Source organism: Fukomys damarensis, unplaced genomic scaffold (assembly GCF_012274545.1).
Source record: "Fukomys damarensis isolate Sample0158 unplaced genomic scaffold, DMR_v1.0_HiC HiC_scaffold_4, whole genome shotgun sequence".
Classification (NCBI taxonomy): Eukaryota; Metazoa; Chordata; class Mammalia; order Rodentia; family Bathyergidae; genus Fukomys; species Fukomys damarensis.
In genome coordinates, this window is record NW_022900916.1 from 39542310 (window position 1) to 39567818 (window position 25509).

General features: G+C 39.6%; 1 protein-coding gene across 3 annotated transcripts in view; it reads left to right on the forward strand.

Annotated features, from left to right (window-relative positions):
- Positions 1-25509, forward strand: part of Grm8 (glutamate metabotropic receptor 8) — a 796352-nt gene that overhangs the window by 1235 nt on the left and 769608 nt on the right. For all 3 annotated transcript variants that reach the window (XM_010633426.3, XM_033757950.1, XM_033757948.1), the window contains exon 2: positions 8303-9123. In XM_010633426.3, coding sequence (XP_010631728.1) covers positions 8614-9123 — 510 coding nt within the window. In that variant the 5' untranslated portion in view covers positions 8303-8613. The remainder of the gene's footprint in view (positions 1-8302; positions 9124-25509) is intronic.

Genomic DNA, 25509 nt, shown 5'->3' on the forward strand with positions numbered 1-25509 from the left:
CGGGCACAGAGAAGAAAAAGAGGTGGTGGGAAAGAGCACACCCGGGGCGGGGTGAGTGGCTGCTCTCGGAGACAGAGGTGAGGACTGAGACAGGGCTCTCAGCCGCGCCTCAGCCGGCTCATCTGCTCAGCCAAACAGCCCCCAAATCTCCTGAGGTTGGTGGTGTTGGTGAAAATATAACAAAATCACACACACACACACACACACACACACACACACACACACACACACACACACACAGTCTCAATGAAAAGTCCTCCAGCGAACACGCTCTCCACTGAAATGCAGAGGAACGCGCCAGTCACCCTTTTGCTCTGGACTGCACCTTCGCGCTTCCTCAAGCAACTGTTCCCTCGGGGGCCCCAATCGGGCAGTGTGGGTGAAGAGGGTCTCTGAGCGCCCAGGGCAGTCGGGGTGAAAATAGACCCCAAGCCCAACACTTCATAAAGCGGGTCTGCCCCGGGAGGGAATGCTTTATCTGCCGGCTGGGGGCGGGTGAGCCTTTCCTACAGACCTGGTGGTGTGGGAGTCTAGTGAACACCCAAGAGTACACTAGGGTCTCGGAGGATGCCACGACTGAATGCAAATCCTGTTGACAAAACTGGAAGACAGGGTTTGTGGTTGGAGGCGTTTACAAGAAAAATTACGAACAGGAGAAATGCATTCTGGTGATAGCTTTTATTTTGCTTGAAAGAAAAAGAGAAAGAGACACCAGCAGGTAGTTCTTGGATAAACAGCTTATTGCACTTGTCTGTAATTTTCATTTTCCGTTTTGAAATTGTTTTCAATAATTACAAATGGCTACAGAACCACTTTAGTTTACCTTGGTCACTTGCTTATGAATAATATCTTGGAAAGATCTCTGTAGGAGAGAATCAGCTGTGTGAAATCCATTCTCTGGTTCTTAAAAATACATGGCTTGGTAATTTTGAAAAAAAAAAGAAAAGAGCCTTCTTCATCAGGGAAAATGATTTCCTAATAACAATTTTCCTATTTCAGAGTCAAGGCAGGTAAGTTTTGCTTTTAAGTAAGGGATGTGGAAACAGATGAGGGGAGATTCTCTAGGAGACATTTTGCCATTCTAGAATAAATAAAAAAGATGCTGAGAACGCAGCTCTACACGGTTATGTAGGCTCAATTTGTTTTATTTGGTTTGTACTAGCAAGTTCTGCCATAATATGCCCCCTTTGCAAGTTACGGCTGCTTGAATAATTCTAAAAGCACCTACATCCAAAAGGTGCAGAAAAAGGAAGAGCTGAGCTCCACTGTGTGCAAGAAAAAGTTAGAGGTCTGGAGAGATGAGCTCTTTTCAAACTCGGCTGGGCAGGTTGAAGCTGCCATGGGGGTTCTTTAATTGATATTTATGCAGCAAGTAACCCAGCTGACGTTCATGTTGGCGGCACCACCGCATGTTAGTCCTCACGTAGGAATGTTCTGCTGTCTTCAGGGCATGATGCGCAGAACGCTGCACACATACTCTTGTGACAGCAGTGACGTTGCTTCTTCCAAGTTTATTTCTCACTGAATTTCCCCTGTAGTTAGAATGCCCAACAATGGGAGACCTTCTTCTGTTCCAGAGGATGGCATTGTTCTGTCTCAGTCTTAAAAGAACATGCTGCATAGATATCTCTTACTAGACCCAAGCGAAGAGGCTGGCCCGTCTCCATGCCTGTTGAATAGGCTGGCTTGTAAACGCACAGGAAATTGCTGCTGTTCTGTTGACAGGACCTGGTTAGGTATCAGCAAATGCACACATGGAGTGGGGACAGTCACTCCGTATTGTTCCAGGAGAAGCTCTGAGCAGAGAGCCAGCTAGATCATAATTGTTTCCAGTTCAAAAAAAGGGTTCTCTCTTATTTAGATTTTGGCTCTATTTGTCCCTTCCTTCCTTCTAATTTGTTCAAAAATATTTTGTTTGATTTTAATTTCTACTTGGTGCTTTGACACATTGTGACAAACTCACACACAAACTGGGAATGGCCTTGAACATTATATCATCTTGTCCAAGGCCCCAGCTTATGAGTGGTGGGCATCATTGTTGGAATGATTTGAGGGGCACCTTTGAAAGAAGCTTCCTGACTCATAGCTCCCAGCTCACACTTGTTACATCACCACTCTTGACTATTAACGATGCCATTTCTTTGATAGAGAAGTATTGCCTGTCCTAGGCATCATTGTGAAATGCAGGTGTTCCACTTGGGGGAAGACAGCAATGCATATTCAGGTTTTGATGCCTGCTGATGAATTCACTCACTTCCTGGGCTGTACTAAGGTAATGAGACAAATTTCTGAGGTGAGCCATAGGACACATCAGCACTGAGGGAGGGAGGGAGGACGTCCAGCCCTCTGAAGGCAGAGGGGAGGGCAGCCTGGGAGCAGAAGTAGGAAGATGTCCCCGAGAGGCCCCTGAGGAGTGTGTGAAGGCTGCTGAACACATGTTGCCAATTTCCTACTTTTGCAGTCATGTTTATACATAAAGAGAGAAATCTGCTAGAAATAACCCTTAAAGATAGACAAATTACAGTATATTGACTTACAATTTAGGAAGGTTTCTTATTGTCTTGTTTTCACTCGAGAAGAATAATTTGTCAGCACCTCTTTCAGACTAGCCCATTCGAGGGTTCAGCTCTCCATGACTTTCAGTTTCCCAGATCAGATATTATACTTTCCACTTCTGTCTCTTTTTTAGTTTTCCTTCCAGGTCTGTATTCTTCATGTGGCCAGTCCGAGGTTGATTCTTGAACACATGACTGCTGTTAAGGTCTGACTAGCCATATGTGTGATGGGCAAGTGGTTTTCTCAGATCTTCTAAGTCCACAAGTACAATATTTTTTTTAGTCCTAGGGCTAATTAATATCTTTATTACATTCTTAAAGTACTTTTACACATTGAGGTTGATTCTTGAACACATGACTGCTGTTAAGGTCTGACTAGCCATATGTGTGATGGGCAAGTGGTTTTCTTAGATCTTCTAAGTCCACAAGTACAATATTTTTTCTTAGTCCTAGGGCTAATTAATATCTTTATTACATTCTTAAAGTACTTTTACACACTGTATTACTTGATTTAAACCCAGAAGGCAGGCAGAAATCATTCCCCACTTGAACACATGACTGCTGTTAAGGTCTGACTAGCCATATGTGTGATGGGCAAGTGGTTTTCTTAGATCTTCTAAGTCCACAAGTACAATATTTTTTCTTAGTCCTAGGGCTAATTAATATCTTTATTACATTCTTAAAGTACTTTTACACACTGTATTACTTGATTTAAACCCAGAAGGCAGGCAGAAATCATTCCCCATTTTAGGAACAAAGAAACTGAGTCTAGGTTAAATGAGTTGCCCAATGCTGTGTAGTGAGTGCTGGAGGAGTAAGACCAAAATCTGGGTTTCCTAGGACCCTGGGATGTCCCAGAAAATCAAGTAAGTGTTAGCACCATATCCCTCAGTGTCTGCACCCAAGGGGCATGGAGTAAGGGAAAGAATGCATTAACAGGGCTGCATTAGATCTTGGCCTAGAATTTAGATGCAGTCTTATAATTGATCTGTTTTCAAGCCTCACACCTGGAATGGGGTCGGTGATACCAGCTTTATAGGTGAAGTTTTAGGAAGGAAATGAGATAATGTGTGTGAAACTACAGGAATACCAGAGGCATTCAATAAGTGTGGGGTTTCACCTTTTTTTCTTTTCTGCCACATACTGTAAAAGTGGCTCCTTATTTCTTTAAATATGGTCTTTTTATGAAATAACTTTGTTGTTGGAGAAATGAGAGTGCAAATCAAATTCTAGTAACTTAGATTATATTATAAATGCATGAGATTTAGCTATTTAAAGGAAATCTCTGGCAAATTCTTTTGAAATGCAAAGAATCACCTAACTGAACTGTTTAGTAAGTTGAGCTTCTCCTGGATCAGATCTTTAAAAATATGGGGCTCTGCTCTTACAGAAGAGCTTTCAAAGCTCTCTCTCACTCATTGGAAAATCACTCAGCTGCAGACAAAATCAGTTATTGTGTTCATTTGGCAAAGCCTTTCTCTGATGTTTGATCATAACTTCACAGTCTCTTATTATTAAATAATAGAATCTCAGAACCGGAAGCTGGAAGACACCTTACAAGTGTGCGTGGTCTATCTCACTCATTTCACAGATGACAAAATAGAAGCACACAGAGGAAGTGACTTGTTCAGTGTCACCAGCCAATGGCTGCCACACATGGATCCAATTCCAGACTCTGTTGCCAGGAGAGAGCTCTGTCTGCCCCCTCTCTGCTCTACCCCCAGCAAGGATTCACACATGTACCAGCCTGAGAGATGGTACAGAAATATGATGCTTTTCCAAACAACCAGAAAGAGCTGCAAGTGTGAACAGTTTCAAGGGAAACTTCTGGGTTAGCAATTTTATGAGTTGATGACAATATTCTGCATAACTTTTTTGTTAAAGAGCTGAATGAATAGGTGGTATCCCATCAGAATACTGCTTTGGCCTTTTTAATGGGAAAAATTATAATTCTTGGCTAATGCTCTTTCTCAGCAAGGATTTTACCATGACATAGCTTAATTGCACTTGGCATATGCTGGAGGTAGACATGAGGGCTGACCCTGATAGACCCTAGGTGTGTTGGTGAGCTTTTTTCTCTAGGCGTCAGGCTGGCCAGGAAATTGGACTGGAAGTAGAAGTGTTTGGATAAACTGCATTGGATATTTCCAGCAACTGGGGAGATTCAGAAATCACCCTTTTGGAAATGTCTCCAGATGATCCCTTTCTGATGAGTACATTATTGTTCTTATAAAGCTAAGAATTGAAGACGATATCATCCTAAAACCTGTGCATCCTCACTTGTGCTGCCACAGCCAGCCCTCAGCACTGGGGACATTCTCTAATCAGGACCCCTCTCGGTGGGGCAGGGGGAGGGGGCAAGGATTTTTAGTGTGCTGTCACTTGCTAGCTTAGGGCTTGGGGCTGTACTGGATCTCTCTGAACCTTATTTTCTCACTTATACACTAATGATCAATCTATGGAAATCATGGAGATCCTATGTGTTAGGTACTTGGAACTTTGATACAGAGAAAATCTGTAGAAAATAAAAAGAAGCAGAATTCAGGACTCTAGCTTATGAGGAGCTGTCCTTACTGGACTTTTAGGACATAGCTGAACACTGTTGAGAGGCACAGAATCTAGTTCTGTCTAGGGGACCGCTTCCCGGGAGACCTAGGTGCACAGGATGGTCAGCAGGAGGGTTAGTATCATACCATCTATGTAGGATAGTGGTGGTGGGGTGAACAGGAAGAGCCAGGAAGGTTCCTGTTAAGTCTGCCTGCAGGGTTGCCCAGTGGTAATGCCTAGGAGTAATGCTCCCTTCAAATGTCATTTTCAGGAGTGCAGACCTCACATCTCCTTGAAGTCTATCAGCACAGGCAAAGTTTCTACCAGCCCCAGGGGAAGTTCAGTTCTGGAGAAAAGCTATTTTACTTTAAATCAAACACAGAACATGAAGTAGAGCTATTTGGATCTATAGCTCAGAGAGGTCATTATTTCTTTAAAACTCATTGATTCTGACTAGGATGAGTTTGGATTAAAGCTTACAAGAATTCTATAAGAGCAAGAGCAGGCAGGGTAAGATTATACAATGACACCTAAGTTCTGTGGTTTTCTAGAAATGTTTACATATATTTTCCCTCAGGATTTAAAAGGGAAACTAAACCTTTCAGCCATCAGAAGTCTGTGTGACTTTTATGGCAATGTATCTGACTTTGAAATGGGAAAGTCTGCAATATTTAAATATTGTAAAAGCAGCTATGATTTTATTTTTAAAGTGACAAACAAAATTCACTAAAAAAATAAAAACCCTCACTATCTGGGCAAATATGCAAAAAGTTGCTTTGCTTTAGTAGAGAGTTATAGTCCATATTAGCAATGGAGCTCTTGTTGTACTGAACACGTACCCTAGTTCAGGTACTGTTTTTTATTTGTGCTGAGTGGCAGGTTTCGTCACCCCTTACAGACAAGAAAAATCAAGTATTAAGAGAGGTATGCAATTAATTTTATGTTGCAGAGGAGGAAACTCAAACAAAATATTTTTTGTCCAATAAATTATAACCCAAATGGAGCCTTCTGTTCTCCATTTCAGTGCATTTTTTCACTAAAACAAACAATTACTGTCTCACTGCTACTCATCCCCTGACCTTTCCTTAAACAAAGCCCCAGATGGACCTATGAGATGATAAAGAGACTAAGCATTATTGCAAACACCAATAGTTTAAAAAGAAACCTCATTTTTAAAAATACTTCCAGAACTGCATAGCAAGTGGAATTAATTTAATGCCAAGAGAGTAGGTGAGGATGCTTTGTGATTAGCAGATGGACTGTTTATTTGTTCATGTCTAATTGAAAGCTGTTTATTCTATTAAGTGTTTAAGTACTTGGGTGGTGGCTTGGTGCAATGTAGAAAGGCAATCTCTGGAAAGCAGCCTTTATCTATTGTCCCTTAAACATTGCTTCTGTACCTTATTTATCTATTTATTCTGGACTCTTTTAGAAAGGATATGTTTGGGGTCAACCCAGCCATCGGAGTTGGTCTCAGATTCTAAATTAGTGGTCAGAGTTCATGAGGTTTATTATTATGTAATTGGTATTCCCTGTGAAGCTAAAACACAATCCTTCACTGATGGATAATTTATGGTCCATCACTTAGGTGATCTCATCCAGAAAGTCAAATTTCCTTTTGTGAAATGCTTGAGGTCAGGCTGCTATGGAATTTGATTTTCCCAGAGAGAAGCAGTTTCTAGGAGAACTGAATGTTGAGAAAAATCAGGAAAGGACTAAGTGTTTGCAAAGAGTTAAGAGGAAATTCAAGATTTATATTTGCCAGGAGGCAGGGAATACTTGCATAGGCAGCACAGAACTGTCTCTGAAGAAGGTCAGTGGTTGGCCAGGCTTCCAGGTGTAGAATAAAAAAATACAGCGGACAGTGCGGTGGGCTACCATCACTCCATTTGCAAAACTGAAAGTGAAAAAAAATTTAAGCTTTCTCTAAAGGCATTTGGGCATATGTTCAGAAGCCCCCTAGGGAAGCACCATCTTTTCTTTCAGGACAGGAAGGATGGAAAGAAAATTTTATGAACTGGAACTTGAACAAATGAATGGCAATAGAACCAGATGTTGGTTGGCTAGGGTAGAGGGAAATGGTCCAAAGTTTAGGTTTCAAACTCATATATAAATAGGATAGAAATGAGCATTAGATTAATCATCCTGTCAAAATAAATTGGTACTGTTTATTCTCTTAATTATATGTATGTTTCAAATCCCAGATTCCCTGTGTTAAGTTAGTTCTCATTTTCAGTTAAACCTCTTTAAAAGTGTTTTGAAAGAATTTCATGGAATTCTTTAAAGAGTGAACTTTTCTGTAGCTTTGCCTGTAGACTTTTTTCACTGTAGGTTATTTCTGGTCTTGATGAAATAACTGTTTTCCCTACTGAGTCAGACAAAATTAAGAAGCTTTTCAATTGATCTCCAGCTCTCATGTGCTCCTTGTGGTTTTGGGATCAAGGCATATTTACTTCAAAACTGAAAGCAGGCTCACTGCTTCCACACCAACAAATTGATTGGGATCTCTGACAATGGCAATAGGAAGATCCACACATATAATCCTATGTGTTTAATTTTTAAGTCTTTGTATTGTTATCAGAGAACAATAAGATATCTACAAAATAGCTGACATTCTATATAAACTTTTCTCATGATGTACAAAACTTACACATTTTGAGATCTTTGGGTGGATTTGTTTGTTTGTTTCTCTTTCTTTTATGATTGATAATCATTTTTCCCAATGGGAAATCTGGGATACTAAAAAATGTCATTAACAGATGACTGCCTTGTTGAATACATCACAGAAAGTAACCTTTCATTGTGATTTTTTGGACAAAATTTAAATGCTAAATTTAGAGAGCTATAAAAAGTGAAAACATCTGAAAAGAAATAATGCCATCCACCACAGGGATTTCACTTCAAGGGGATAAGATTTGTTGAAACAAAATGATAAATAAAAATGCTTTCTGGCTTGGAAGAATCAACCTAGTTTCCGATACTTTTTTTTTTTCTGTTTCCCTTGCTCTAAAAGTGTCATCAATCTCCTCATTTAGATGCGGTGCGGCCAGGTGTTCAGAATCACAGGGGGACAGAATGAATTAGTCTCTTAATGAATAGCAGAAATATTTTTTAAAAAGGGGTTGGTGTAAACTGGCTTAAATATATGAAAAACATAGCTCCACTGAACTGAACCCCTTTTTTCCAACCTCTCCCCTCAGGAATAATTCTGCTGCAGGGCTGACTTCAAGGACATGAATTGTTGACCTCATCTCAACATCAGAACCTCAGATATTCTAATTTTTGAATCATTCCAGGCAAGTTGATTTTTCACGGGAATAAAATTGAACCGGAAGGGTCCGATGGAAATTCACTGTGACATTCAAATCAAGAACACTTACTGAAACCCACAGAGCCTTTCCTTCATGGGCCCTGATGGTAGCCTCCAGAAGGTGCAGCCTCAGGTGGTGCCCCTTCCTCTGTGTCAACAATAAACTTTGGGTCTTGGATTGCAGCACCACCCGTGGAGAAAATGGTATGTGAGGGAAAGAGATCAGCCTCTTGCCCTTGTTTCTTCCTCTTGACTGCCAAGTTCTACTGGATCCTCACAATGATGCAAAGGACTCACAGCCAGGAGTATGCCCACTCCATACGGGTGGATGGGGACATCATTTTGGGGGGTCTCTTCCCTGTCCATGCAAAGGGAGAAAGAGGAGTGCCTTGTGGGGAGCTGAAGAAGGAGAAGGGCATCCACAGACTCGAGGCCATGCTTTATGCAATCGACCAGATTAACAAGGACCCAGATCTACTCTCCAATATCACCCTGGGTGTCCGGATCCTTGACACATGCTCTAGGGACACCTACGCTTTGGAGCAGTCACTAACCTTCGTGCAGGCATTAATAGAGAAAGACGCTTCAGATGTGAAGTGTGCGAATGGAGATCCACCCATTTTCACCAAGCCTGACAAGATTTCTGGAGTCATCGGTGCTGCAGCAAGCTCTGTGTCCATCATGGTTGCTAACATTTTAAGACTTTTTAAGGTAGGTAAAGACATTGTGTTTCTGATCATTGTGAAAGACAATAAATTCTTGTGACTCCAGGTATAGCTTTAAAGAAGAAAGTGAAGCTGAAGATGCGGCGGATAGACCCTTTCTGTATCATCAGCTTTCTTAAAACAGGGGTTTTGTGCCTGGGTATGGCACATGCTGCCGTAGCTTCATTATTTATCATTAATTGGATTAATTGTGAATCCCTCCCCAAGCCAGGTGGTAAGATCTGTGCCATATTGGGTCCTTGCCATCTTGGGATAACCTCCTTACTGAAACTGATTTTTAAATCAAAATAAGCATTTTTAGAGAACAATGAACACTCAGCACATGTATCACACAAGACATCTCCTTGGTACTTGAGGTGCACATGAGATAATTGATTGGTCAGACTTCAGGTGGGTGCTCTGCTGTGACAGAAGTTCCTGTGTGGAGGAGGGGTATTTATCACTCATGCGTGGAGAGGAGTGATGCTCTGGGAGATAAGGTGGCCATGAAATTGTCAGGCTCATCGTAACTACAACAGAGCAGAACCTCATCCAGACTGCTCTGATGCAGACTTGGAATAATTATATACAATTCTTTTTGAGTTAACAGTTCACATTTAGCAGGATAAATCAAGACATTTTGAGTAGGTTTAAGGATCTGTTACCTATAGACTGCATTTGTGCATTGAACAACATTGGCAATATGAAATAAAAAATGCTATGAAAAGTATAAAGTGCTATAAAATAAAGTTATCATTACCTCACCATTTTCACTTTCTCACCTTATTGATTATTACCCATTATGTAGTCTTTTGTAATAGACATAATTTTAAAAATCAAAAACACTTTCCAATTTTTTACTCAGTGGGACTTGAGTTTTCTAACTTAATCTGAATTAATGAGGCTTCCTTTTTTATTGTGAAAAACTATTCCTATGCATGTTAGATTTAAAGTTGGACAGATGACAGATATAGTGACAAAAACGAACAAAGCGATGGAAAACTTCACAGAAAAGGATGAAAGGAGCAGAATCAAAGGCTTTCTGATTTGAAAGATGTTTTGGGGGCCCATCTACTTTGGTCCCACATCTCTCCCAGGAACCCCCTCTGCATCATGCCGCTGCACAGCCTCTGTATAAATCCTCTGGCTTGGAGGGGAGAGCACTAAGGGGCAGCTTAATGACTATTTTCAGAGGATAAAATTTCCTCCAATGAGGAGGCCACTTAGCAGAAGTTCTGTGTATCTAAGGTGGACTGGAGAGGAACAAACAGGAACCAAGGAGTATGGTGGACATCTGAGTGGGACATTAGGAAGATTCTTCTGGCAGTGAGGACGCAAGATTAAGACAGGCAGCTTTAGCCTTTAGGCACCTTCTGCTCCATCTCCAGAAACCTTCAAGGGAGCCTAGGCAGTTGTCAGTATTTCCGGTAGGCTAAGTGACTCCTCCCAGGAGCTAAAATGCAGAATCAGGATTCTCCAGGGCCTTCCCATCTCTAGGGAGATAGAACTCCTCTTCGCAGTGCTTATTCTGTAACACATGGTCCTTGCTGCTCTGGAGTGCTGTACAGCTCAGTCATTTCCCCTTTTCTGATTTGATCCCCCTTCTTACTTGCTCCAGAGTATCTCTTTTCAGTTAACTCAGTGAGTGTGGCTCAGAAACACCCACTTTTCTGTAGGAAAAAAAATTCATAAGGATCTTCTCTTTCCTATGAACCTTCCCATTTACACAAATTGCTTTTCTCATCAAACCCATAATAATTTCCATGATTCCTTCTCCTGGTAGTGTGGTGTCCAGCAAAAGGGAGATGAGGCTTTGAGGAGTAGAATGGAGGAGTAAGGTACTTATCTGAGGTTTTGAAAATTTGTTCATATTAATTTTTGCCATAGAATCAGTGTATCTGTAAGCTGGAAAAATAATAATATGATGTAGATTGTTGGGTATATTTAATGAGAAAGTACAGGTATCCTCTGTTTCTTTAGGCTGCTAAAGAAACTTCAAGCCCACTGAAAGCAGGAGAGGAAATTTTGTTTTATCCAGGCTGCATCTGGCTTCTCTCTTCTCTGTTCTTCCCTCACTGACTGGCCAATTCTCTCACTCTCCTGAATCATTCTGGAGGGACTCCATCTAACCAAGGAAGAAGCTGTTGGACAGAGTCTGTGGTTCAGGTCAATTCCTGAGCTGCTAGCTAGCACAACAGGGTCCCTGCCCTTGACTGACCAGGCTGTGGGTCACCATTAGCCAGGAGGGGGCGCTGCTGATGGTAGAAGGCATAACTAACATCCACAATACAGTGCCAGGGAGTATGCATTTAATTTGCTGGAAACAAATCTGTTTATTAACCAAGCTGCTGGATTTGAAAAGTTGATATTCAAAAGTCAGACCATGAGAGATTATAGGTGCTAAAGTCAGCTTTCAGCTGAACTTGGAGCCATATAGATGTACATCACGTAATTGCAACTTATTGTTGTGCTGCATTCATTTACTTTGATGATTTATATGTGACCCATAACTAGCACTCCGCAGTGATTCTAATTATGATATAATGATAGTTGCTCTTGGGACAGAAAATGGCCCACTTTATGTTGGATGACTTCTATCTATATCCATATGCTAGGACTGACAAGAATATTAGAATAGTCATCAAAGGAATGATAAGCAAATTAATGCATTGGGGATTGGGATACAGTTCCATTTTGAGAAATATTAATCTTTTTTTAAACTGAATGCTATGACTTAAATGAAAATAAATTTTCGGAAAGTTTATGACCTCTTCGAAATGGCATAAGACCCAAAGAATCTAAAAAGACGAGTGGAAATCCACATGACGCCATTTATTCCTAGATTAGAGGAGTTAAGGTAGAGCCTCTTAGTTTGAAAACATACAAGCAATTAACCTTGATCACAGATGTATAAACAAGGTCTTGATTCATGATTCCTGCCTTTCTCAGCAATAAACATGAATTAGAATTATAAGAATGTGGCTGGGATCTTTTTATAATTTTATAGACAATGTTTGGGGTAAAAATGGAAGTAACCTCCAAATGTCTCAGTTCTTTCTTTTGGACAACTCTGGAAAAGCCCTGCCTCTACCTGAAGGCTCTGTCTGAACTAAATTGTCAAGGGGACACCATCTTCTGGGCACCTCAAATGACCTGTCTTCAGTGTTGTGTTGTCTGCAGCTGTCCTGTGTTCTTCTGTGTTCTAATCAGAACATGATACAGTGGATGTCTGTCTGTGTTTAAATCAGAGGAGGTTTTTACTTGCCCAGCAATCAAATGGGATGAAATGATTTGTCTTTGTAAAGGAAATTCTGGCCTTTTTGGGGGGCGGTTCATTTAGCTCCTACAAGGTCACTGCCTGGAGCTCAGGAGGACTTTCTTGTCTGATCTGGAGGGCAGTGGTGTTGCCCTACCTTTGTTTCTCTTTTTCTCAAAGCTTAGATGTAAATGAAAAAGTCGATCCTTTTAACTTCAGAGGAGAATTGGATGAGGGGCTGGAGCCAGATACACCAGGACGAGGCAATACTGTGAGGCTTAGGCCCACAGGATCTGATGTTCCTCTGCATCGGTGATCCTCAGCACTGAGGTTGGCATAGGGCGCACACCCTTCTTTCCCCGACAAAGCGTGTGTGTGTTGGATTATCAAGATTGCCTAGAAGGCTTCCAGAATGGCAGGACCCAGTGAGTAGGAACTGTCTCCCAGTTCCTATCAGGACTACTTTTTTTACTGAGGGGAGTTGAGTGTCTCATATCTCTCAGAGATGTTGGGAATGAAACTGGTTTGAGAGAAACAGAACAAAGCTTTAATGATCGGAGCTGTGTAGAGAAGCACTACTGTGCCTTAGTGCATATACACGTATGTAAACATAAATACGTCATATGTGGGCTGGCATGCTACACAGTGGTCACCTAGGTAACTGTTTAACCTCTTTAGCAATTAATGGCTTTACATAACAGTAGTATCGCTGAAAGTAATGTGACATAACTGCAGAACAGCAAAGTCAGGACAGTTTTATCCTATACAAAGTTATAAATGACATCTCAGGGATTGTTGTACTGTAGAAAGCCCAATGAAAATAGGTGCCCAGCTCCCAGGAACTGCGTAACTTGAAATTTTTTAAAAAAATTAAGGATCTTGGCTGGGGATTTAGCTCAGTGGTTCCACCCTCTGCCTCACAAGTGCAAGGGCCAGAGTTCAATCTCCAGTACCAAAAAAAAAAAAAAAAAAAAAGGATTTTTTGGAAATATCGACTGGGAAATCTATAAATAAAATTTATATATGCTTTACAAAGAGCTCACATTTTCCCCTTTCTAGAATATTTCCAGCGTTCTCTTTTAAATTAGAGCAGATTTATTTCTCAAAACTGATAATATGTCTCACATGGGGAAAAGATTGAATATTCTAAGTTAAAAATAGTACATTGATACCAGAGGAAACTCACATTAATGTCTACAAAGATGCACTGTGTTACATGAGGATAGTGTCAGATACAATTTTTCTGTCTTCTGTTTTTGTAACTTCACCTGAATTGTTAATTTTCTATTCTTGACAGACAGGAGTTAGCCTGTAGTGTACACTTCTACAGCAATCAAATGAGACTTGTCAATAGAAATCCATCTGTGGGTGGGCTGGCTAATTTCTCCCCACATGGGACTATGCTGGTTATAAATGGCTAAAATTGATCTTCATGTTAAGGAAATGAAATACAGGGAAATATCTTGTTTCCCTGGAAGTCTTTGCCTACTTTGCTATGTTTACAAAGATAGATTTTCTTCCAAGAGACTCTACCAGTTGTAGCAACAACTAAAACCCACTGTTTTGTGAATTATTTATTGCATACAATGGATTTTATTAACTATAATTATGAAAAGATAAGTCTGCCATATCCAGGCTCATTTAGTTAGATGGATGGATAAATAAGTACAATCAAATGAACTCAGCAGGAAGTAACATCTCATATAAATCTTTTTGGATAGCAAACAGATAACAGAATATGGACAGGTGGATTCCTTCGATCAATCCTGTGGTACCGTAGCAAGCTCCAGTTTGACTATGAAAAGAGCTTCCTCACCTTGGTTGAGAGATGCTAGTACTCTTCCTCTTAGATACCCACAGTAGAGGCATTGGCTGAGAATGGGCATTTAAATTCATAGCCAATTTGTGGAAAACACGGATTCAGTAATGCCTGTTCCCTTCTTAAAACTCTTTAATGGCTACATCCCCCCGCCCAGCCTCCAGGATGAAGGTCCATCTCTGCTTTTTGAGATTTTTTTCTCATTTTCCTTGATTGGATTTTCCTTGTTATGTATAATCACAATACAGTCTCTACTTTCCCTTCTTGGTCTTTATCCAGTGCATTGTGGTTATTTATTAGCACAGATAAGTGCCTGTGTCCTCCATTCAGCCACAAGCAGTATGCTTGTGTGACCCATGTGTGTCTTTGTTACTGTAGAGTCCTAGACTGTGTCTTGGAATTGTTGGGAAAATAAGAAATGTTTGCTGAATGGACGAGTGAACCAGAAACATCTCTATTTAACTTTCTCATCCCAGCCCCAAATTTTGGAAATAATATTTGGGTAGATAGGACAGAAATAGAACTATTTATTTTATTTTTATACTCTTTTAGAAAAAGGAACAGAAGGAGGAAGAAGGGAAAAAAGGAAACATGGTATATTTTGGGAGTTCCTATTTTCATGTGCTTCCTTATTTTTGTATGCATTTACAGTTTCTCTAAATAGATTTTTAAATTAAAAATTGCATAACTAAAATACATGAATGCATTCTCATTTTGAAAGGTGTTAGCAATAGATAAATCGATAGTGTAAAATGGAACAAATCCACTTCCCAACACATCTATGGTACCTATTAATAAAATTACACATGCACACATGATTTTATTAGTAGGTGTGTATCTTAGAACTTTCTTTTCTACTTAATACGTAGTATATCTGAGAGAGATTCTTATGTTAGTTCTATAATTCTCAACCATGTTGCATGCTAGCATTACCCATGTAGCTTTCTAAAGATATGGATATTTAAACACTACCCAAGATGAATGAAACTGGGGTAGAGTCCAGCCTTGGTAGGATTTTGGAAGATTGTCAGGTGATTCTCTGAAATTTGTGCAGAATTGAGAAGCACAAGACATTATTTCTTTATTTTAATGGCTGCTTAGTTTTTAATTATATGGATAAACCATAATATACTCTACACATCCCTGATAGGGAAGTAATAAAATATTATTTCCTTTTCATTGCTGAAGTTCATTTTCATTTGAAAAATACTTATAACAATACTAGAGCCACATCCAAGTACTATTAGCTCTAGAGTGAATTTTGGTATCATGGAGCACTTTCTTGGACCAACAAAGAGAATACATGAATGAATAACTAAAGCCATCTTGCTCTGCGGCAGGCATACATGACACAGACCCTGCTCTTCATAAGGTGTACAGCCTTAGAATCAGTGGCATGGTCACATGCTCAGACTGTGAAAGGAACATCAGGACTCTTGCTGGGTGAAACAGATTTTAAAGTTGATGAATTTACAACTTTCTTACTTTCCTTTCCTGTAGTTCCAAAATGGTCTGAAATCCTACAGTGAATACTAAAGACATCTTAAGAGCTTATTTAGTGATTAAGGCATATCTTTTGGGCATTTTAAATAATGAAGTTTTAAAAGTAGGGAGAAGGCTTTCCAAGAAAGTGGATTGTGATCAAATGCTACACACACACACACACACACACACACACACACACACACACGCATATTTTTTTTTTTTGTACAAGAAATTGTCTAAAAATCTTTCTAAAACAAGTCAGGGTGGATGTCAATAAATAAATAAATCTGTGTAAAGTACTGTGCTCTGTCTATTCACTAAAGATTGCGGTTTTCAAATTTTTATGGATTTTATTTTTTAGAGTGATTTTAGGTATATAGGAAAACTCAACATTATAGTGAATTTTATTTGATTCAACCAGAGCTTATACCTTCCTAGGAAGACAAAATGTGAAGGCTTCAGTTCAGCTGCTCTCAGATTTAGCATGCATCAGAATCAGCTGGAGGGCTTGTTGGAAATGGATTGCTGAACCCACCTGGAGAACTTCTGATTCAGTAGGTCCAGGGTGGGGGGGTCTAAGAATTGGTAGAGCTAACTGTTGCTAGGTGATGCTGATGTTGCTGTTTTGGCAGACCATGCTATGAGAACCACTGCTCCATACAAATTGCTTGCTGGCTGACTTAGCAAGTCAAAGGACACAAAACAAAAATGAGATTTAACAATGTTCTGTCTGACAGCAGCCTTTTTTCCTTTGACTCATACCTGGTTAGGCTTCTGTTCATGTTGGTCCTAATCACAGCAGCTGCTGTATAGATCTATTTTTAATTGTGTGCTCCTTTGGAAATTGTGTTCTTTATTAAATAATGCACAGCTCAGGAATCATGATCATATAATGGCCATTTGAACCTCACTCCTGAAACAAGGTCATCCAAAGTACCACGTTTACTCATTTTTTTACTACTGAGGTAGAATAGCAAACTGATTTAAGATACTTAGACTGTAAGATACACAGTAACTGGGAATTGAGAACAGTACGAGATGAAAGAGGCTATGATTTGTCTCAGCTCCCAGCAATTTGTCTTCAGAAACCACGACAGCTACCTACTGATTTCCATTATACCATGCGATTTCAACTAACATTCCACAGCAGTCTTAATCAATAGAGGGTCACAAGAGGTGGGGATTGGGCCTGTTTATCCATTTAATTGATATAACGTATTTTGTGGTGAAAGAGAGATTTCTTTTAGCCATCACTGGGACCTTTTCCAATTCTTAAAACATAAAATTGTACTTGTAATTTTTATGTATTTTAAATCCGTAACAAACACCAAGGTGGTGAAGTGAAAGGATCTAGGCATAGTATTACCCATGGGCCCCTTCCCCTGTTTCTAGGTAAAGAAACTTTTTCTAGAATGAGGCCAGTTTTCCTCCATTAGGGCCAGCCAACCAACCAACAGGCACATGTTCTCCATGTTGGCCATTAGCCTCCCTCCAAGGCTCTTCCAGACTCCCTCTGAGTTTGAGGAGTCTGATTTTCCTGGTATAATCCCAGCTGGTTTGATCCAGCTTCAGAGAAGTCACAGATTTTTGTCCTTCAGTATTTCCCACAGTGCTGCACAAGGCTCCCCTGGGCATGTGGATGGTAAGACACTCTTGTGCTGCCTTATTACCTGTGCTTCTTTTCATGTGGATTGAGAGTAAACTCTAGTTTTGAGTAGAACTCGTACTATATCTTACACTTTAAATCTGAGTACCTACATTATGGCAGTTCTGTTTATTAGAGTTCTCAGAATGTTTGTGTTTATGTTGTTTATAGAAAACATGCAGATTTGTTAGATATTGGGGCTTATAGATACCTGTTGTCATGAGAAACTGTCTATTCATTATGTGGTGTACTTATCTAATGATACTGATGTTCTTGTAAGTAAAATAGATGAATTATAGGAAGTAGGGTCAGGCATCATAGTCAGACTTGCTGGGTTCAAATTCTGATATAATGTCTTTAACTGTGTGACCGTAAGAAAGGTAGTTAATCTTCCAAACCTACTTTTCTCATCTGCGAAAAACAAATAATAGTAAATCTTCATAAGGCTTTTAATGAAGGCTGACCAAATAAAATGCATGGTGTTAAGCAAATACCTGGTACATAGTAAGCACCATAGCTCTTTATTACAATGATGATGTTGAAGAAGATATTTATGTCTACCATCAGTAGGATATTCACTTTGAGTTATAACTTTCTTCCAATTTCTCAATTGTTCATACTGAGTTATCCTGTTTTGTGAAAACTGGCAGACTGTCATTAAAGGTGTAGTCGCTGGTCAACAAATAGCACACAGTGATAGGTCCAAATGGGTTCTGGCATAGAGCAAGGCTATCTAGTTTTCTCAAAGTTCAAACTTGAGAATGGGACCTCAACAGCTCCATGTTCCAGCCAGATGAGCCAAGAAAATAGTATACTGTTATCCTTCCTAAGTCCATGTTTTGGGTGGTAAGAATTAGCTTTATTTAATAAACAGCAAACCAAGGAGAAGATTGGGTGGCTCAAGGATAAGCTATGCTAAATTTTAATGTTGTTTCTGCATCCAAATAAAAAGACAGCAGCATCAGCAGCAGCAGTGATAACTCTACTACCACCAATTCTCACCCACCTAGACTTTTTCCTAGGGTCCCAGACTTGATGACAGAATTGTGGTGGACAGTGAGAGCTGACTAAACCCAGGAGTGGATGGCAGCCTTTCCAGTCTGTTGGATTGAAATTCCTTTACTTTGACTCAGCATTTTGACACAATGACCTAAAGACAGAGGCAACAGGTTCCCTACAGACACAAATCATTATCCTTGGTCCAGGGAAGAATTTTTTTGTCTACCAAGAGTGGACTATGTAACACTAGTTCCTGTCACCTGACACAAGTGTCATAAATGAAAGCACTAAAAGAATTCAGAGGTTTTGTTCTAGAAGTCACAATCGTTTTAGGACTCAGAAAAAGAGTAGAACTAAATCTGTTAAATTTTGGTTTACCCTGTGAACTATCTCGCTTTGCCCTTTTGAGTGTGAAAATTAAGCTGAACATATTATGTTTTCATTTTAATAGAATATGAGTAATTTACTCAATGCAAAATAACTTTATAAGGGAAGAGAAATTGTGTTTACACAACACAGGTTTATATGGACTAGCTAGGAAGTACCTGTCTGAGACATTGTGATATCTCTGTCAGGCACTGTGAGGTAACACTGACTGTACTTGGTATAGCTCTATAAACTCAGTAAGTGGAGTCCTAACTTTCCCTTCCATCTAGAGAAATGGAATAGAGTGAAGAGATGCCAGAAGTTTGTCTACTTATTCTTTTTAAACTAAAATGAAAGGAAGAGATAAATAGGTAATAATCAACTCACAAACAGGTATTTATTCAATATCCCATAGGTATATGTGTCACAACTGACTCCACAGTAGATAAAAGAAGTAGAAGATCTTAAGCTGTTGTGTTCCTTATAATCCGATTAAGGTGAAATCACTAACACATAAAATATCAGTGAACAATATGAAATCATAGATATATAATAAGGGCCACGTCACTGGGCAACCTGCTGGGGTTCAGAACAAAGGCTGACTTCATCTTAAGAAGCTGCAGTTATCAGCCAAAAAGTTTTAGACATTTGGGCTGCTGTAACAGAATACCATAGACAGGATGGCTTAAAAAACCAACACTTACATTCTTGCAGTTCTGAGGCCGGAAGTCCAAGATTGGAGTATATATAGCACAGTGGAGTTCTTGGTGAAGGCCTTCTTTCTGGCTTACAGATAGCTATCTGATTGTCTCTCTGTAGCTTTCCCCTGTCTCTTCTTATAAAGGCGCTGATCCATTCATAAGGGCTGCACCGTTCTCCCAAAGGCCCCCCTCCTTCTATCACTAAATTGAGGATTCTAACCTATGAATTTTGGGAGAGATGCTGAGTTTCTGTAGTACAGATCTTTGTGCAGTGATAAGGGATTGGGCTAGGTGTAGCAGGATGGGTAGGAATGTGTAAACTCAGAGGCCAGAGAGGAAAAAAGATCATGCAAGCCTGAGAATCTCATGAACTTTTGGTCTGATGCCAGCTCATGCGCAGCTATGAGGGGGTAAAAGGAAGTAACTTTTTTTGTCTCCTCATGGCCTCTCTGTTAAGACAAAACTTCAGAGGATTTTTTAGAGTCTTCTAAGATGATTCAAAGTGAGGCTGGAGTGCTCTGGCTCTAGTTCTCAGTGAACAAAAAACTGGAAGCTTTGGTTAAAATCCAAGGCAGTGGGCATGGAGCATCCAGAGAGCAGAATGCTGTGCCTTTGTGATCAGGGCTTCAGGAGTAGATTGCTGTGGGATTTAAGGAAAAAGCCCAGTAGCACCCCCCCAACTCTTTGGAAATCTATGCAGACCATAATAATAAAAATTGCTGTTTTTCATTTGCTCATGGATATGTTAACTGTTTATACTGTTCTCATTAAATATAGATGCACAATTAATTGCTGAAAAAGAAATTAAATGCATCATCAGTGAATCGATTTTATTTGCCTTTTTCCCATAAGGAAAGCCAGTCCCTGAGAGCTCACTCTTCTTTCTGTCTGCCTGACCCTATCTGCCCTGTCTGTTTCACAGGATGATCATAGATCTTGGTAAGGTAAACACTGGAGAAGTGACAGTGTTCTAAATGGAAAAGGCTTCGAGTGACTTGGAAATAGTGCTGTATTGAAAATGACATAAATGATCCTTCCTTCCTTCCTTCCTTTTTTCCTTCTCCCCTGCCCCCATCCTCCTCTTCCTCCTCCTTTTCTTTTTCTGCATTACTGGGGATTAAACTCAGAGCCTTTCCACTGAGCTATGTCCCCAGCCCCTTTTTTTATTTTGAGACAAGGTCTCACTAAGTTGCCAGGCTCGAATTTGAAATCATCTTGCCTCGGCCTCCCAGATGCTGAGATTACAGACCTCATATGATTATTGTTCTTAATGCTGCAGTGCTTTAACTTGTGGTTTCTAATTTCATAATCCAACCTGTTGCAGTGGGGCCTCAATGGGAAATGTTTAGTTGTCTTTGAAACCCCTGGGATGGAATTTTAAATCTTTGAATGTTTTCCCTCTGCCTGAGGAAAGATGATACTAGAAATTCCAATTTTTTCTTTTTCAGTTAGATTCCTTTATTTCATTTATATTCATGCAGCTCAAGCATCTGTGAGTTTGGCTGGGGTATAAATTAATATTTACAGGTAAAACCTCACTGAAAATAAAATAGATTAAGTGGAGAATATTTTTCCCAAAGCTTCTTTCTCTAACAAAATTGAAATAACCCAGCATCACTCCTTTACTGAATGCCCCATCTGTCAGCACAGTGCTGAGCGGAGCCCACATCGTTTTGGAAGTGTTTGGAGTCCAGGGTCTTCTTGTGAAGCAGGGTGGGTTTAGCAGATGTTGAAAGAATCAGGAGTTTAAGATTTAGGCGTACATTTACTTTAAAACACTTCTCTGAGTTATAGGCAACTAAAATGAAAACCTGCATTTTGGGACTGTAATTACAATTAAATTTCAGCCTGTATTGATCAGTTTTAACTGTAGCACGCAGTAATTTTTTAAAGATGTTAAATCAGTGATCTAAAATATTGTAGTGGGCTGGGGATTTAGCTCAGTGGTTACACTGCCTGCCTCACAAATGCAAGGTCCTGAGTTCAATCCCCAGTACCTCCTCCCTCCGCCAGACCAAAACCCAACCTAACACCTTGTAATTGTGCAGAAATGATGAATAAATATTATTTTAACACTTTATTTTTAACAGTTTTATGATGTTTAAACTAATAACATTAATATTTCATCCCAGTAAAGTGTTACATGTTTAGATTTTGGAATAAAACAAATATACAACCTGTAAGTAGTGCTTCTCATATCTATATGATAAGAATCTATGACCATATATAAAATGGTTCTCATGAAGGAAAAAAATAAACTACACATTTAGCATTGCACTTTGTTTTAAACAACTCAGAATGATATTCAGTTTTAGGTTTGCATGGTTTTAAATACGATTGTACCCGCTATGATCCATAGATCTTTGGCTGTTTTAAGGACATTTTAGAAAGCTTGACACAAAATAATATTTTTAAAAAATTGTGTTTTCTAGCATCCATGTGTTTGGAATGATGGACTTTTAAGAAGGGTTTTTGAGATCTTCAAAGCCTTCCTTCCAGGGCAAAATATATTAAGAGCTGTGGTGGGGAATATTAGGTAGGTAGGATCCCTTGTTCACTGAATTAATCACATCTCTCCACTCAGCTTCTGTCTTCTGACGCATCTCTTTGTTGCAGTCCTCCAGCCTTTTGAAGACTCCTCTTCTTTCTGCACCTTGAGATCTCCAGGTTAAGCTTTCCTGTTCTTCATCTGCTTCTCACAGTAATGGCACAAGAGCTAATGCTTATTGACAGATTCCTATATGCTAGGCAGGCACTGTGCTAAATGCTTAACATGCTTGATCTTACTTGATCCTCACAATTGTCAGGTCAGTATGGCTTTCAGGCGAGAAAATGAGGCTCGTCAAAGGTTACCTGGAAATGAGTGGCTAACTCATATTTAAATGTAGGTCTGTTTCTTTAAACCATTGCTTTTCAGATGGTAGCTTTTGGATTTTCTATGGATTTACTTTCTTTGCTGTGTTACTTTAACTCTATTTTGAGTTAAATCCATGTTTTCTCACCATTTTAAACGAATGCCTTTGGGCAGGAACGTTAAGCCCTCCGTATAGAAGACTTCAGCCCTGTTAGCTTCAAATATGAATACACAGTGTGTAGGTGGCCAGGACGCCAGGTAGGACTGTTCAATCCATCCATGGTGGGCAGTGGCCTCAATACAAGAATGGTGCTGATTGCCCACGACCCCATTTATCTTCCTTGCCACTGGAATGGCGAGAAGTCTCCCAGGAAATACTAGGAAGCTTATGCAAATTCTTTTAGCAGCTCTGGTAGGAACTTCCTATTGTTGCAGATGGTTTTGGAGGAGGATATTGGTGGGAAAAATTTGTATTATTTCAGGTGGTCAGAGCAGTTCATGTATTAGGACGTTTTCCACGGAAGGACTGATACATCCAAGATTCTTTTTTAGTTTTGTTTTTTAAAATTGATGGCAGGTTGTGGTAAAACTACTTGGACTCCAGGAAAACACTAAGAACATCAGGATTAATACATGTGTTTTGTGCCTACTATTTTTCCCAAACCAAAATATTTCCTATGACATCATTTACTCAATAAATGGGATCAAGTTCTAGGTCAAATGAGAGATGAGAAAAGGAGGGTATTTATGGTGAGGTTTTTTTCATTCACATCTTGTTTCCATTACAGTCTACACTAGAATGGTGAGTGCATTATATTGAGACCAGGCTTGTATGATATTATCAGTGTCAGAAAAAATAAATCATTTTCACATTTGTGGGGAGAGGGTGGAGCTCTGGATCTCTTTCTTGTACCTTGGCAGAGGGAGAGGGCTGAGTTCTTTCAGCCACGTTTTGGGGTAGACCTGACCAGCAGCCCCTCCCTTGAATGCATTACCCCAGCCCGACAGCCTCCCACTGAGTTTTTTACTCTCCCACCCTGACCTCCATTTCTTCCCTGTTAACCCATCCTGATTCTCCATTCTAAGGCTCTTTTTAGCTGTAATGTGTTTGGATTTTACCTTTACTTTGAAAACACTTTTGATCTTTTTTAGAGTTCCTCTAGATTTTCCAATTAGGTAAAAATACTTTTTGTTTCCATGGTAATAGATTCCGGGACTGGTCTAGAAAATAACTACCTTCATGTGCCAGTGGAAAGTTGGAGCATTATGAATCAACCCACCTGTGTGAGGAGTGCAAGACTGAGAAAAGCACTTTAGAACTGTTTTTAAAAGCTGCAATCAGCGGAATTTGGAAATTGAGTCCCGCATTGCAGGCAAATAGCTTGGGAGAATTAGCATGGAATTTAGTGCTCACTAATCAGCTCAAGACAGAAAGAGCAAAATTAACTAGAGACATTAATTTAAAATTTAGCTGTGTATGAGAAACCATGGAATCCCATTTCTGAGCTTTCCATCACTTTTCTGAGTTTTCACTAGTGGTGTTTCAGCTCTCGAGAAGTCAGACATGGGAAAAGAGGCTTCCCAGAGTGATTTGCCTTTTGGTAATAGGAAGATCATTTCCAAAAATTCAGGGGAACCTACCTGATATTTTCTATAAATACATCTTTTAGGAATCTGGGGTACAGATCAAAACTCAATAGAAAAAAATATATTGAGAGTTGGTTAAAGACAGGACAAACAACAAAAAAGCAAAGATTTTTCTGGGAAGAAAAGAACTACTTTTATAGAAAGCTTTGTATTTCTGAGTATGTGAAGGGAGAAGAAGTAGTCAGATTTTTTGCTTTTGTCAACACTGACTTTTGCCCCAGCCCTGCTTTAGCAGAGTGGGTGAGTGAGAGATGAGAGAAAAAGCAAGGAGAAAGAAGCAAGGCGAGGAGTTGGAAAGCAAGTTCTGAGGAGTTTGCCACGTGGATTGGATGTGTTTTGGAAGGGGACTATAATCAAAGCCCCCTTTTTCCTAATGTAGATTTTAATATTTTAGGTTACCAGTGCCATTTTTGGGTATACTAAGATGCTTTTATGTTGACCTGCTTGAAATTACATTTGAAATAATGAATGGGATGTAATATATAAATACTCAGGATATTTTTGTTGTTGTTTTTTAAAGCCTAAAAATTATAAGCAACAGTAATAGAAAATGTTCAGAAATATTCCTTAAGAAGTTGTGGGTCAAAAATGCAGGGCTGGCACACTGTATAAAACAGCTTAATATTAGAAAGATATGGAGGCTCCCCTAGGGTTCAGTAATTCTATTAACCTCAATGAATGTAAGCATTATATGCATAAGTATGGACTAAGTTTAATAATATCATCAGAAATGAGGGAATGGGGAATTTGAGAAGGAAGGAGGGAGGGAGGAGAGGAAGGGATTTAAGAAAAAGAAGATGGATTATGTACATTTTCCCACTCCCCAAGATGATTGTGAAATGCATGTACTACGAACATGTACTAATTAATAAAAATTGAAAAAAAAATTAGAGGGTGGTTCATTCATTTCATTACTCAGCACTCATTTTCTTTCCAATATTTGTTTTACTTTTAAGTTTATTGTTACAATTTAGATATATGCAGTGATCACATTCATCATATGCAGTTTGTACCTGTACGTGATGTATCTCCTTATTTTTTTCCCATTCCTCTCCCCTCCCTTCACCATTCTCTTCCTCATTTACAAAAGCTCCATTTCCACTTAATCTTTGTTTTCTCTTTTTTCTTTTTCTCCCCTTACCACCTTTCATTTGAACTTTTTCTTCCTATTTCACATTGTCTATTATACATTTTGGTCCTTCGCTATACTTTCAGTTTCTCATATCAGAGAACCAATGTGATATTTACACATGCAGGTCTGATTTATTTGACTGAAGAATATGGTCTTAGTTACATCCATTTAGCTATAAGTGTCACAAGGTTATCCTTCTTTATGGCTGAGTAGTACTCCAGAAAGCTGTATCTTCTTTATCCATCCGTCCGTTGATGGACATTTGGGTTATTTCCAAATTTAGCTATTACAAACAGTGCTGCCACGAAGATGGGTATGCACATATCACTGTATTATGATGTTTTTAATTCTTTTGGGAAGGTATCGAGCCAAGGCCCAAGCCCCAGCAGGGAGTGTTGGCAGGCCAGCTTGTTTGATTTTGAGAAGAGCCTTCCATGAGCACCAGTACTAACATCTTCCAGCCCACTGTGATAGCCCAGACTCTTCCTT